The sequence below is a fragment of the Acipenser ruthenus genome, chromosome 12, assembly GCF_902713425.1.
Source record: "Acipenser ruthenus chromosome 12, fAciRut3.2 maternal haplotype, whole genome shotgun sequence".
Lineage (NCBI taxonomy): Eukaryota > Metazoa > Chordata > Actinopteri > Acipenseriformes > Acipenseridae > Acipenser > Acipenser ruthenus.
In genome coordinates, this window is record NC_081200.1 from 6,107,231 (window position 1) to 6,122,822 (window position 15,592).

General features: G+C 35.4%; 2 protein-coding genes across 2 annotated transcripts; both read right to left on the reverse strand.

The window, feature by feature from the left end:
• Positions 1–654: 654 nt before the first annotated feature.
• LOC117416792 (extracellular calcium-sensing receptor-like) lies at positions 655–7,098 on the reverse strand. The gene is made up of 6 exons (XM_059034402.1): positions 7,051–7,098; positions 3,768–4,044; positions 2,609–3,436; positions 2,209–2,433; positions 1,781–1,904; positions 655–1,556 (listed from the first exon to the last, which is right to left on the reverse strand). Exons 2-6 carry the CDS (start codon positions 4,008–4,010, stop codon positions 664–666), a joined length of 2,313 nt encoding a protein of 770 aa, XP_058890385.1. The 5' UTR covers positions 4,011–4,044; positions 7,051–7,098; the 3' UTR covers positions 655–663.
• Positions 7,099–9,369: 2,271 nt separating this feature from the next.
• LOC117416509 (extracellular calcium-sensing receptor-like) lies at positions 9,370–13,717 on the reverse strand. The gene is made up of 6 exons (XM_059034400.1): positions 13,327–13,717; positions 12,625–12,901; positions 11,464–12,291; positions 11,046–11,270; positions 10,701–10,824; positions 9,370–10,455 (listed from the first exon to the last, which is right to left on the reverse strand). Exons 1-6 carry the CDS (start codon positions 13,599–13,601, stop codon positions 9,563–9,565), a joined length of 2,622 nt encoding a protein of 873 aa, XP_058890383.1. The 5' UTR covers positions 13,602–13,717; the 3' UTR covers positions 9,370–9,562.
• Between the last annotated feature and the right edge of the window lie 1,875 nt (positions 13,718–15,592).

Below are 15,592 nucleotides of genomic sequence, written 5' to 3' on the forward strand. Positions count from 1 at the left end.
ACGGCTGCATTTTGATCCAACCCCCTTGAAAGCAATTAAATAGGCCCCCTTATCTTGAAGTCATCATGGATTATTGTTTTTGTGTCCCAGATCCCCCACAGGCAAAATAGGAAGCCAGCAAACACTACAGGAATCCTCAGCTGACAAAATGATGCAGAATTTTCAAACGAAGATGATGAAAACCAAATCCAGCAGCAGAGCATTCCCAAGGCAAGTGGATTTTGGCTGGCTTCCAGCTAAAGTTGTTTTTAATTGTGTCAGTATACAGATCATCTATGCAGCAATACAGTGTCTCGATTAAAAACAGGTCTCTAGGTAATTTAAAAGAGTGTTTACATGAAACGAAATTCAGTGATATATAAACCTTATCATGGTTAACATTCAAATTGTCCAGACTTTTATTATTGAATATTTCTTACCATGTGAGTCACATACTGTATTTTTTATAATAATGTTGTACCCTTTAAGATCATTTTAAGGCTGATTTATTATGCATTACATAACACTTTACAAAGTCTAATGGTTCACAATAAGGTTTACATACAGAATGTTTTATAGGCCACACTATCCACTCTCCTCTTCCATATCCACTCTTCTCTTCCATATCCATTCTACTCTTCATGCTTTCATCAAATGTTTTTTTTTTTTTTTTCTACTGCCATGTTACTTCCCCATAATGTATTGCTTAGTATTTTTCTTTGGTTTTAGTAAAATGATGTAGCATTTTGGTGCAAATATGCAGAGAAGTAGCCCAAAACTCGATGAAAGAATAGCAAATATTTCAACAGCAACAGTGTATTTTCCTGGTGAACTGACATACGCAGGTATAAAGGCTATCCATACAGCAGAAAAGATAAGCATACTAAATGTAATGTATTTGGCCTCATTGAAATTGCCCGGCAGTTTCCTTGCTAAAAATGCAAGAACAAAGCACATACAAGCCAAAACCCCAATGTAGCCCAATACACACCAAAATGCCAAGGTAGACCCAACATCACATTCCAAAATAATCTTTGAACTTTGATATTTAGTGTTTTTTGACGGGAAGGGGGGCATAGCAATCAACCATATAGCACAGATGATAATCTGAACAGAAGTGCAAGCGGAAATCATAATTCTTTGTTGTATGGGTCCAAACCATTTCATGATATTACTGCCAGGCTGTGTGGCTTTAAAGACCATCAGCACCACTACTGTTTTTCCAAGAATACAAGATATGCACAGTGAGAAAGTGATGCTAAACACAGTGTGCCTAAACATGCAAGACCAATTAGCTGGCTCACCTATGAATGCAATAGAAGACAGGAAACACAGTGCCAGTGACAGCAGAATGAAAAAGCTGAGTTCAGAGTTGTTGACACGGACTATTGGAGTGTTTTTGTAATGAAGGAACACAGCAAGGACACCAGTTGTAAGACAGGCTCCAAATAAGGCAATCACAGTTAATGTGACCCCCATTTCATCATATGTAAGGTATTCAGTTTCTTTGGGTATGCATTCAGTTCTTTCAGCATTCGACCAGAAATCCACAGGGCATTGTATGCATTCTATTGAATCTGCAGAGGAAAACAACAATAATAAAATGTGGTTACAAGAGTATTTAAGTTACAAATGTGTGTTTTTTTTGTCATATAATGTTTAATGCATTGTACATTATGCTACACCCCATTCAACTGTGAATGTGATACCAGGAAAGAGGTAGAATATTATCAGGCGGTTGTTTATTTGGCTTTGAGCCAGGCTGGAGAAAAGGTTGTGATACAATTAATTAAACACATACCTGTCTGATCACTAATCTCACCATCAGCACATGGTAGACAGTCAAAGCAACAAAGAGGCTCTCCTCGACGAACCCCTTTCCTTGTACCGGGGGGGCAGCTTTCAGTGCATACTGAACTCGGTACCTTAAAATAAAAACAGGGAACAGTAAATACCTTTTGAGACATCTAGTCTATAACACAATTAATTATTGGATATTTAACTCACAACAACATCAGGAATCAGATAATAGAGTGCAGAAAGGTTAAGTGGTTTGAAAGCAATATTTGGCAATGGATGAATAAAGGAAGGTGGTACTGTGCTTAGAAAGACTGTATTTTTTATAATATGGAATTAGGTAATGCATACACTGCTGTTGCAATCATTCATTCCCACATTTATTAGTAATGTTTCTTACAAAGGAGTTACAAGAGGCTGTTTGTAGCTTGCCTTGGTTTGGTCGCCACTCCAGTTTAATATCTTTTTGTTTATCACAAGCTCTTTGCCCACACCTTTGGATACATCGTAAAGCCCCACCGTGACAAAGCGAATAGTTCCATCTGTGTCTCTCTGCCAGTTTATCAAATCATAGGAGGCAGCTGTGTCTCCATTGTTATCAAAGTGGATCTCTTCTCCAGAAATGGTGAATGACACCTCTTGAATGTAATGCTGAAGCTTCAAGAAAAAAAATTAAAAATTATAGTCTTTCTTTTTATCACCTTATTTTTTTTAATTACTTGTACCCCTTTTGTTACATCAAACAATCTAAAAGATCAAAGAAAAACATTTAAAATATAAAAAAATAGTAGGATATTAGACATATACATCATCCTTACGATCAATTATTTACCTGAAAAGGCTCAATGTTTGAAATATCTGCACATGTGAAATTATCAAATGGTCCTTTGCCAGGCTCACAGTTTATCAAATTATGCAACGAATGAGCAAAAGCATATACTGCTTTATAAACATTGTAAGAGAATCTGAGACTAGATACGTCTGCGTATTCACTGTACTTCTCTTCTAAAGATTCATGACCAGTACACAAAGGCAGCTCTCTCACAGACTGGTCAGTGGTGTTTGAAGGTTGAAATGTGCATCCAAAGATAGTGCTCCAGAGCTCCTTGACTAGAGCATTGTCAGGGTACAACGATGGATGAACTTTAAGTAGGAAGTCTTTTAAACCAGGAATCTCCCCGCTGCGAATGGCAAATCCAATTGTACCACCTAGTGATAGGTAGAATTCTCTGGCTGAAAACAAGGAAGCTGTTATCCAGGCTTCGCTGGCTATCCACTGAATGCCTGTGATATTTTGCTGTACATACTCTGTCAGGAAGGGGTAGAGCTGCCCTTGATCAGCAAACGATATGACCACCTTTGCAGAGGACTTCTTCATTATGTCTAAAATTTCAAGAATCCTTTTTCTGCTGTATACTTTAGGAATAATTTCACAGTAGGCCAAACAGACTCCGATGTTTTTAAATTCTTTACTTAGCTGTTCAAACGCGAATATTCCATAATCAGTATCTTCATAAACTCCTCCAACCCAGGTCCAGCCAAAGTGCATTACCAGCTGAACGATGGCTTTCACCTGGTAATAATCACTTGGAATAGTTCGAAAAAAATGTGGAAAGTTGTTTCTGTTGCTTAGGCAAGCACATGTTGAGCCATAACTTATCTGCAAACAAATAATAAATAAAACAGCCTTGAATATATATTTAAAGGATGGTAACTGTTAAAATCTTAACTGTTTTAACATAAAGTATTTAGTGTCATACATTTGCAGTGTTCCCCTCACTTTGGTAAATTTTTCATGGTAATTTTGAGAATTTTTCAATTTTTAACAAGATTTCCAAAGTTGGTTGGTTTACTTGAAACATGCTTTCACTACACTTTACTGTCTTTTTGTCACGGCATACAAAACTTAGCAGGGAGTTCATGAGGTCCCCAGAATCAAGTGTGCTATTTAACTCAGGTAGACCCACATCAAACTTAAAAATAACACTTACCAAGGGGATTTTAAAAGGTTGCAGTGCATTTGACACAGTACTGGAAAATGATGTAATAATGACCTTCACAGGTGAGGCTCCAGAGCACATCATACTTGAGACTTCTTTGATTCCATTAATAACTGAGAGAGCGGCTCGCACTGCAGCCACATGTGTGTCACAGATATCATAAATCTTATATCCCAAAGTAATATTTGGAAGAAGACTTGGATTCTCGTTGATTTCTTCAATAGCAAATCTCATCGTCTGGGCCTCACAAAATGTTCCAGAGTTAAAGCTGGAAAAATAAACACATGGTAAAAAAATAAAGAATAAATATTAAATCCAAATGAATCCTGTGTGACTATAATGCATAATACTATACAGTAAACATGTATACATGTGCTGGTATATTTTACATGTGTTTACCATATTATATATGCAGCCTGTGGTTTTTAGCAATTGCTTAAGACTTTTAAAAACCTTTGGTATTTCTTCCTAAAAGACATGACACTGTATGTCAATTATTATTATTTTTTTTTAATATACTGTGCTCCCAAAATCTGGGAAGTATAAAAATGACCCATTTATTTTGCAGTTAGACATACAACTTTTTTTTAAATATGGGGTGCATAAAGTATGGAGGAAACAATGCCTTGTTTATTTAAAAAAAAAAAAAAAAAAAACAAGATGTGAAAAACTCTTGTTTTTATTGCTCAATAAACAAGTTAAAATGTAAATAAAAAAGAGGCCAAAAGTCTATTCTTACCCTTGGCATCCTAAAGATGCAGGTTTGTAGGTATAGTTGAGTTCAGGAACCACTAACCGGGTATGCATGGGAAACAGTCCTCCAATAATGATGTCTCCATCTGCAAGGAATCCAGGCAGCTCAAAGCTTGCCTGAAGTGTGCAAGCAGCTTCTGTTGTTTTACCGGGTGTAGGTTCAACCACTGGGCTCAACAGAGCCAAGATCAAAAGAAGCTGCATTGCGGTAGCTTGTACCATACTGACCAGGCACAGCCTATAACTGCCTGTCTGATTTAGTTTACTTTATCTAGTTCTTATATCTTATCATCTGATGTACACACGAGAATAGGTTGTCAAACTGAGAATACAAGACTTATGCTAAATTAAAATCCCAGTAGATATCTATCCCACAGCTTGTATTAGGTAAGCATAGCACAAGATTCAGTTCAGAGACTTAAGGGTATATTCATTTCCTAAGAGACATTTTAGTTCAATTAAATGCAGTTTCAGGGAGAGTGTATTTAACAATATGCAGAATAGAAAGAAATTGCAAACTTTATTATACACAATAGCAACAACAGCTTTTATATAAGTATACATTTTCACAAACCTGTTAAAAAATCAAAGGTAAATATTGAGCAAATGTTATTAGGTTGTAAGTAACACATTGATTTGACAATCTAATTTAGATTATACTAACATATGTACTTTCAGTATTCAGTGAGCTGTTTATTTTTTAAATATATCAATAAGCTTTTGTTTTTAATATTCATATTAATATATACACAAACGTGAAGTTGCCTGACTGTCTTTTATGGGTAAATGAATTTGTGATGTTCATGGAACCAGACTGCATTTCTCAGAAGAGTAATTGTACAGAGATTATTTTGTTCTTCATGATTTCAGGTGTATTCCCTCAAACCATAATCATTAGGACTGCAGTATAAACCTGGGCTGCCATATTATCTTAAGCAGTATTATGCACATGCACATCAGCGCAAATCATAAAAGGAAAAACAGTTAAAAAAATGACAGTACTGCTTTTCATTAATAGGAATGGTTAATTAAGGGTGAACTTTGTATCTCACAGTAATGAGGTATAACTAATAGCCTGGCTCTTTAAAGCTTAAGAAATACTATTGGAAAACCTGAGAGCCTTAAGCCTTGACTTTTTTTTTCTTTCTTCTGGCCAGTTCTGTAATTGGAAATATTATTTCATCCTTCTAGTATGTTGTTGATTTTGTATTTTATGCCTGATGAGTTTTTTTTTCTTTTATTCTTATTTCATGGAAGACTATTGGTTTTACAACAAAATCAATGGCGATGTTTGTGGTCAGCCTATTAAACTTGAGGAAATTAAAAAGTAAAGTTTAGTCGGTCAACAAGAGACAAACATTGTTATTACAGATAGTGCAAACTAATAAACCTTAAAGGGAATATGTATAGGTCTGAAAGTTTTAACAGATGTTTACCATGAGTGTGTGCACTGTGTTGCTTTTTTCAGTAGTTTGAACATTAAACGTTCATGCATCAACCTGCTCTTGCAATGGAAACTTAATCTTACCTTCTGGACTGTCAAGGTCCAACAAAACAGTTTTTGGAAAAATAAAATAAAAAAAAGATTAATCACTTTAAGAAAAAGTGTAAAAAAATAAATAATAATAATCGGTTAAAAAAATAAATAACACAAAAACTCTTAAAACCGACACATTGATGAATAGAGCCCACGGAGATTCGGAAAGCACTTTCTCATTCATTAATAAATGAAGGTGTTGGTTTATGTTTAGAATAGACTACTTTTAAAATATATAAATGCATAATGGACACTGTAACTAGATTGCACCACTCATCACCAGACTTCCACTACATTTCAAATTAATTTGGCAATAATCCGATACAGTAATATTTACATGTTTTAACCTGTATATTCACTCTCTGAATATACCTGTACTGGTTACAAGCAGTAGTGGTGAAAAGCATCTTTATTCGTTGAGGCCAGCAGCTGAACTTGCAGGATAACTTAATCAAGCAATAATATTTACACCACATTTGCAGCGCAGTTAGTTGACAGCGAGTGCTGCAGTGCAGTACAGGTATGTCACTGTATTGTAACCGTAACCAAAATAAATAAATAAATAATAACCACGAAAAAAATAAGACAAGATTATTCAAGTTGTTTTTCCTAGTTGCCAATGTACAGTGCTCCACTGCTTGCCTGGTGTTCTCTCTGCCTCGCTTCTCCCACGCAACTCCACTGCTCCGCTCACTCCACTGGCTCCCGATCACTGCTCGCATCCAGTTCAAGACTCTTGTACTAGCCTACAGATGTCTTGACCAGACTGCACCCAGCTACCTCTAGACCCTCATCTCTCCCTACACCCCCATTCGACCTCTCCGCTCCTCCTGCACTAGAAGACTGGCTCTACCTCCTTTACGCTTCCCTGCCTCCAGAGCCCGCTCCTTCTCCACCCTCACCCCGCAGTGGTGGAATGACCTTCCTACAGATGTCAGGACTGCCCAGTCCCTGACCACCTTCCGGCACCTCCTCAAGACTCACCTCTTCAGACAGCACCTGTAGAGCTCCTCTGTTTTCCCCCCTGGACACTTATCACTCTTCCTTAAATGCTGTTTACTTGCTCTTATCTGCCCCCTATTTTACTGCACTTAATCCTGTACTTTAGATTACTGTAATCTGTCAAGTGTTTAATCTGTAATCTGTTAAATGTTTAATTTAATCTGTAGTATTTTGTATTTAATTATATCCTAATGCAACTATTTCTGACACTGTTATGTGCTCCATTATTGAATCATATTTTGTCATACTTGTACTTGCTAGAACCAAAGTCATTGTATTTATCTTGCTCTTAATTGTATTATTACTTTTACTGTGATTCTTGAAATGTATTTGTTTACGACTGTAAGTCGCCCTGGATAAGGGCGTCTGCTAAGAAATAAATAATAATAATACTAATAACAATACAGTAAAATATCAATAGCCCCTACAACATGAACTGTAGCTAGTATATAAACAATTTTTGTTTGTTTTGTTACTTTTTGAAAATTGTTATTGTATGATTACATTTATAAAAATGAGCAATACTCTTTTTATAAATATTGTACAGCATTTACTTTCATAAGATAACAGAAGAAGCACATTATCCACCTTAACTACTGGTAACAACATTGCCAAATTCATTAGATTAACAATTTAAGGACAGGATGATGTAAAAAAATAAATAAATGTAACAATTGTAACATGTAAACAATTGTAAGTCGTCCTGGACAAGGGCGTCTGCTAAGAAATAAATAATAGTAATAATAATAATAATAATAATACTAATAATAATAATAATAATAATAATAATAATAATAATAATAATAATAGTAATAATAATAATAATAATAATAATAGTAATAGTAAGCAATTAAATCCACTAGATGGGGCATTCTGTTGACTAATGTTGGGATTAATCAGAGAATAATAGGAGAATGTGAGTGTAAAGACTTGTTGGAACATGTTTTCCTGTATAATTGATGGAGCATGTGTGCTGCATTCTTTGTATGATTTTGAAATGTTTAACATCCTCCCTCTCATTAGCATTAGAACCACTTACTTGACTGATTTCATTGTTTTTTCTCTGCTGTCTCAACAGTGTAAGCAAATTATAATACAAATAATTGATGGTCCTGGATTGGAGGGTCATTCTGCACTCAATTTGATAGAAAACATTTTCCATGATTATTTTTCCTAGACTTTTTTTAATTTTTTTTATTAATTCATCATTATATGAAGGTCTATAATCCTTGCAGCTGTGCGGTCTTCCTTTGCCAGCTTGCATTTGATAGTGTGCACAAGGGCAATGTATGGAAAACATGTGCTCTACAGTATAAGAGGATTCCCACAGGCTTGTTGATGTGGGTGAAAGGCATCTCACTATGTTACAGTAAAAATTGTATATCTTTATGAATGGTATACTGTATATACCAATGCACTTTGTAAATTGTGTATATTTGGTAGGTTTGTAGGATCCTTTTTTAATTATATTGCAATTGCTTGCTCATTATTTTTAATATTATCCAAAAAAAAATAGGGCTAGATTATCAAAGCTATTTACTCAAAATATATATATATATTTTTTTTCAGAAAGGAAAAACACAGAAAATAAAGATATCAAACCAGATATAAACAACTAATACTTTTAACTTAGAAACTTCTAAGCGTCTTGTTTTTTAGAATTACAATGGTGTCGTCCCCCCCCCCCCCCCAGGTAAAAAATGCGCTAATGACAATTTTGAGTATAGAGTTTTGGAAATCTAGGATTTAGAGTTATATTCAGTTAATCTAAACAGCGACAGTTCATATTAGTGTGACTGTTAGATAATTAAATACTGTAGGATCTGTTGTGTACAAAAGTTTTGAGAATCAATTATTGACAGTGCATGGCTGCATTTTGATCCAACCCCCTTGAAAGCAATTAAATAGGCCCCCTTATCTTGAAGTCATCATGGATAATTGTTTTTGTGTCCCAGATCCCCCACAGGCAAAATAGGAAGCCAGCAAACACTACAGGAATCCTCAGCTGACAAAATGATGCAGAATTTTCAGACGAAGATGATGAAACCAAATCCAGCAGCAGAGCATTCCCAAGGCAAGTGGATTTTGGCTGGCTTCCAGCTAAAGTTGTTTTTAATTGTGTCAGTATACAGATCATCTATGCAGCAATACAGTATCTCGATTGAAAACAGGTCTTTAGGTCATTTAAAAGAGTGTTTACATGAGACGCAATTCATTGATATATAAACCTTATCATGGTTAAAATTTAAATTGTCAATTTTTTATTGTCGAATATATTCACAGCACACCATGTGAGTCACATATTGTAGTTTTTAATAATAATGTTGTCCCTTTAAGATCATTTTAAGGCTGCTTTATTATGCATTACATAACACTTTACAAAGTCTAATGGTTTACATACAGAATGTTTTATAGGCTACACTATTCACTCTCCTCTTCCATATCCATTCTACTCTTCATGCTTTCATCAAATGTTTTTGTTTCTACTGGCATGTTACTTCCCCATAATGTATTGTTTAGTGTTTTTCTCTGGTTTCAGTAAAATGGTGAAGCATTTTGGTGCAAATATGCAGAAAAGTAGCCCAAAACTCGATGAAAGAATAGCAAATATTTCAACTGCAACAGTGTATTTTCCTGGTGAACTGACATACGCAGGTATAAAGGCTATCCATACAGCACAAAAGATGAGCATACTAAATGTAATGTATTTGGCCTCATTGAAATTGCCTGGCAGTTTCCTTGCTAAAAATGCAAGTACAAAGCACATACAAGCCAAAACCCCAATGTAGCCCAATACACACCAAAATGCCAAGGTAGACCCAACATCACATTCCAAAATAATCTTTGAACTTTGATATTTAGTGTTTTTTGAAGGGAAGGGGGGCATAGCAATCAACCATATAGCACAGATGATAATCTGAACAGAAGTGCAAGCGGAAATCATAATTCTTTGTTGTATGGGTCCAAACCATTTCATGATATTACTGCCAGGCTGTGTGGCTTTAAAGGCCATCAGCACCACTACTGTTTTACCAAGAATACAAGATATGCACAGTGAGAAAGTGATGCTAAACACAGTGTGCCTAAACATGCAAGACCAATTAGCTGGCTCACCTATGAATGCAATAGAAGACAGGAAACACAGTGCCAGTGACAGCAGAATGAAAAAGCTGAGTTCAGAGTTGTTGACACGGACCATTGGAGTGTTTTTGTAATGAAGGAACACAGCAAGGACACCAATTGTAAGACAGGCTCCAAATAAGGCAATCACAGTTAATGTGACCCCCATTTCATCGTACGTAAGGTATTCAATTTCTTTGGGTATGCATTCAGTTCTTTCAGCGTTCGACCAGAAATCCACAGGGCATTGTATGCATTCTATTGAATCTGCAGAGGAAAACAACAATAATAAAATGTGGTTACAAGAGTATTTAGTTACTGTTTTGTTTTTTTTTGTTTGTTTTTTGTCATATATTGTTTAATGCATTGCTACACCCCATTCAATTGTGAATGTGATACCAGGAAAGTAGAATATTATCAGACGGTTGTTTATTTGGCTTTGAGCCAGGCTGGAGAAAAGGTTGTGACACAATTAATTAATTAAACACATACCTGTGTAATTAAACACATACCTGTCTGATTACTAATCTCGCCATCAGCACATGGTAGACAGTCAAAGCAACAAAGAGGCTCTCCTCGACGAACCCCTTTCCTTGTACCAGGGGGGCAGCTTTCAGTGCATACTGAACTCGGTACCTTAAAATAAAAACAGGGAACAGTAAAATCCAGAAAGGTTAAATAGTTTGAAAGCAATATTTGGCAATGGAGGAATAAAGGACGGTGGTACTGTGCTTAGAAAGACTGTATTTTTTATAATATGGAATTATAATGCATACACTGCTGTTGAAACCATTCATATCCACATTTATTAATAATGTTTCTTACAAAGGAGTTACTAGAGGCTGTTTGTAGCTTGCCTTGGTTTGGTCTCCACTCCAGTTTAATATCTTTTCGTTTATCACAAGCTCTTTGCCCACACCTTTGGATACATCGTAAAGCCCCACTGTGACAAAGCGGATAGTTCCATCTGTGTCTCTCTGCCAGTTTATCAAATCATAGAAGGCAGATGTGTCTCCATTGTTATCAAATTGGATTTCTTCTCCAGAAATGGTGAATGACACCTCTTGAATGTAATGCTGAAGCTTCAAGAAAAAAAAAAATTGCATATAATACATAACACAAATATAGTCTTTCTTTTTATCACCTTGTTTTTTTAACTAGTTGTGCCCCCTTTTGTTACATCATACAATCTAAAAGATCAAAGAAGAACATTTAAAATATCAAAGAATACTAGGATATTACACATATACATCATCCTTACGATCAAATATTTACCTGAAAAGGCTCGATGTTTGAAATATCTGCACATGTGAAATTATCAAATGGTCCTTTGCCAGGCTCACAGTTTATCAAATTGTGCAACGAATGAGCAACAGCATATACTGCTTTATAAACATTATAAGAGAATCTGAGACTAGATACGTCTGTATATACACTGTACTTCTCTTCCAAAGATTCATGACCAGTACACAAAGGCAGCCCTCTCACAGACTGATCAGTGGTTTTTGAAGGTTGAAATGTGCATCCAAAGATAGTGCTCCAGAGCTCCTTGACTAGAGCATTGTCAGGGTACAATGATGGATGAACTTTAAGCAGGAAGTCTTTTAAACCAGGAATCTCCCCCCTACGAATGGCAAATCCAATTGTACCACCTAGTGATGGGTAGAATTCTCTGGCTGAAAACAAGGAAGCTGTTATCCAGGATTCGCTGGCTATCCACTGAATGCCTGTGATATTTTGCTGTACATACTCGGTCAGCAAGGGGTAGAGCTGCCCTTGTTGAGTAAACGATATGACCACCTTTGCAGAGGACTTCTTCATTATGTATATGATTTCAAGAATCTTTTTTCTGCTGTATACTTTAGGAATCATTTCACAGTAGGCCAAACAGACTCCGATGTTTTTAAATTCTTTACTTAGCTGTTCAAACGCGAATATTCCATAATCAGTATCTTCATAAACTCCTCCAACCCAGGTCCAGCCAAAGTGCATTACCAGCTGAACGATGGCTTTCACCTGGTAATAATCACTTGGAATGAGTCGAAAAAAATGTGGATAGTTGTTTCTGTTGCTTAGGCAAGCACATGTTGAGGCATAACTTATCTGCAAACAAATAATAAGTTAAACAGCCTTGAATATATATTTAAAGGCTGGTAACTGTTAATATCCTAACTGTTTTAACATAAAGTATTTAGTGGCATACATTTGCAGTATTCCTCTCACTTTGGTATATTTTTCATGGCAATTTTGAGAATTTTTCCATTTTTAACAAGCTTTCCAAAGTTCTTGTTGGTTTACTTGAAACATGTTTTCACTACACTTTACTGTCCTTTTATTACAACATACAAAACTTATCAGGGAGTTCATGAGGTCCCCAGAACCAAGTGTGCTATTTAACTCAGGTAGACCCGCATCAAACTTAAAAATAACACTTACCAAGGGGATTTTAAAAGGTTGCACTGGTATTGACACAGTACTGGAAGATGAAGTAATAATGACCTTCACAGGTGAGGCTCTAGAGCACATCATACTTGAGACTTCTTTGATTCCATTAATAACTGAGAGAGCGGCTCGCACTGCAGCCACATGTGTTTCACAGATATCATAAATCTTATATCCCAGAGTAATATTTGGAAGAAGACTTGGATTCTTGTTGATTTCTTCAATAGCAAATCTCATCGTCTGGGCCCGACGAAATGTTCTAGAGTTAAAGCTGGAAAAATAAATACATGGTAAAAAATACATTTTAAATCCAAATGAAAAGAAAAAAAATCTGAATCCTGTGTGACTATAAAGCATAATACTATACAGTAAACATGTATACATGTGCTGGTATATTTTACATGTGTTTACCATATTATATATGCAGCCTGTGGTTTTTAGCAATTGCTTAAGAGTTTTGAAAACCTTTGATATTTCTTCCTAAAAGACATGACACTGTATATCAATTAATTTTTTCAATATACTGTGCTCCCAAAATCTGGGTAAAAAGTGTAAAATATGGGGCCCTCTGGTCTATTTACTCAGACCTAAATATAAAGTATACAGGAAAAAATGCCTCCTTTCTTTAAATAAAAAAGTGAAAAGTGCTTATTTTTATTACACGATAAAAAAAAGAGGCCAAAAGTTTATTCTTACCCTTGGCATCCTAAAGCTGCAGGTTTGTAGGTATAGTTGAGTTCTGGAACCACTAACCGGGCATGCATGGAAAACAGTCCTCCAATAATGATGTCTCCATCTGCAAGGAATCCAGGCAGCTCAAAGCTTGCCTGAAGTGTGCAAGCAGCTTCTGTTGTTTTACCTGGTGTAGGTTTAATCACTGGGCTCAATAAAGCCAAGATCAAAAGAAGCTGCATTGTGGTAGCTTGTACCATACTGACCAGGCACAGCCTATAGTTCTTATATCTTACCATCTGACGTACACACGACAATAGGTTGTCAAACTGAGAATACAAGACTTGTGCTAAATTAAAATCCCAATAGATATCTATCCCACAGCTTGTATTAGGTACGCACAGCACAAGATTCAGTTCAGAGACTTAAGGGTATATTAATTTCCTAAGAGACATTTTAGTTCAATTAAATGCTATTTCAGGGAGAGTGTATTTAACAATATGCAGAATCAGAAAAAAAAAATTAAAAATTGTTAACTTTATTATACACACTAGCAACAACAGTTGTACATTATCAAAAACCTGTTTAAAAATTTTTTAAGATAACTATTGAGCAAATGTTAATGGTATTAGGTTGTAACACATTGATTTGACAATCTAATTTAGATTATACTAACATATGTACTTTCAGTATTCAGTGAGCTGTCTATTTTTTAAATAGATGAATAAGCTTTTGTTTATAATATTCATATTAATATATACACAAACGTGAAGTTGCCTTACTGTCTTTTATGGGTAAATGAATTTGTGATGTTCATGGAACCAGACTGCATTTCTCAGAAGAGTAATTGTACAGAGATTATTTTGTTCTTCATGATCTCAGGTGTATTCCCTCAAACCATAATCATTAGGACTGCAGTATAAACCTGGGCTGCCATATTACCTTAAGCAGTTTTATGCACATGCACATCAGCGCAAATCATAAAAGGAAAAACAGTTAAAAAAATGACAGTACTGCTTTTCATTAATAGGAATGGTTAATTAAGGGTGAACTTTGTATCTCACAGTAATGAGGTATAACTAATAGCCTGGCTCTTTAAAGCTTAAGAAATACTATTGGAAAACCTGAGAGCCTTAAGCCTTGACTTTTTTTTTTCTTTCTTCTGGCCAGTTCTGTAATTGGAAATATTATTTCATCCTTCTAGTATGTTGTTGATTTTGTATTTTATGCCTGATGAGTTTTTTTTTTCTTTTATTCTTATTTCATGGAAGACTATTGGTTTTACAACAAAATCAATGGCGATGTTTGTGGTCAGCCTATTAAACTTGAGGAAATTAAAAAGTAAAGTTTAGTCGGTCAACAAGAGACAAACATTGTTATTACAAATAGTGCAAACTAATAAACCTTAAAGGAAATATGTATAGGTCTGAAAGTTTTAACAGATGTTCACCATGAGTGTGTGCACGTTTTCCATTTCTCTGATGCACTGTGTTGCTTTTTTCAGTAGTTTGAACATTAAACGTTCATGCATCAACCTGCTCTTGCAATGGAAACTTAATCTTACCTTCTGGACTGTCAGGGTCCAACAAAACAGTTTTTGGAAAAATAAAATGAAAAAAAGATTAATCACTTTAAGAAAAAGTGTAAAAAAATAAATAATAATAATTGGTTAAAAAAATAAATAACACAAAAACTCTTAAAACCGACACATTGATGAATAGAGCCCACGGAGATTCGGAAAGCACTTTCTCATTCATTAATAAATGAAGGTGTTGGTTTATGTTTAGAATAGACTACTTTTAAAATATATAAATGCATAATGGACACTGTAACTAGATTGCACCACTCATCACCAGACTTCCACTACATTTCAAATTAATTTGGCAATAATCCGATACAGTAATATTAACATGTTTTAACCTGTATATTCACTCTCTGAATATACCTGTACTGGTTACAAGCAGTAGTGGTGAAAAGCATCTTTATTCGTTGAGGCCAGCAGCTGAACTTGCAGGATAACTTAATCAAGCAATAATATTTACACCACATTTGCAGCGCAGTTAGTTGACAGCTGCAGTGCAGTACAGGTATGTCACTGTATTGTAACCGTAACCAAAATAAATAAATAAATAATAACCACGAAAAAAATAAGACAAGATTATTCAAGTTGTTTTTCCTAGTTGCCAATGTACAGTGCTCCACTGCTTGCCTGGTGTTCTCTCTGCCTCGCTTCTCCCACGCAACTCCACTGCTCCGCTCACTCCACTGGCTCCCGATCACTGCTCGCATC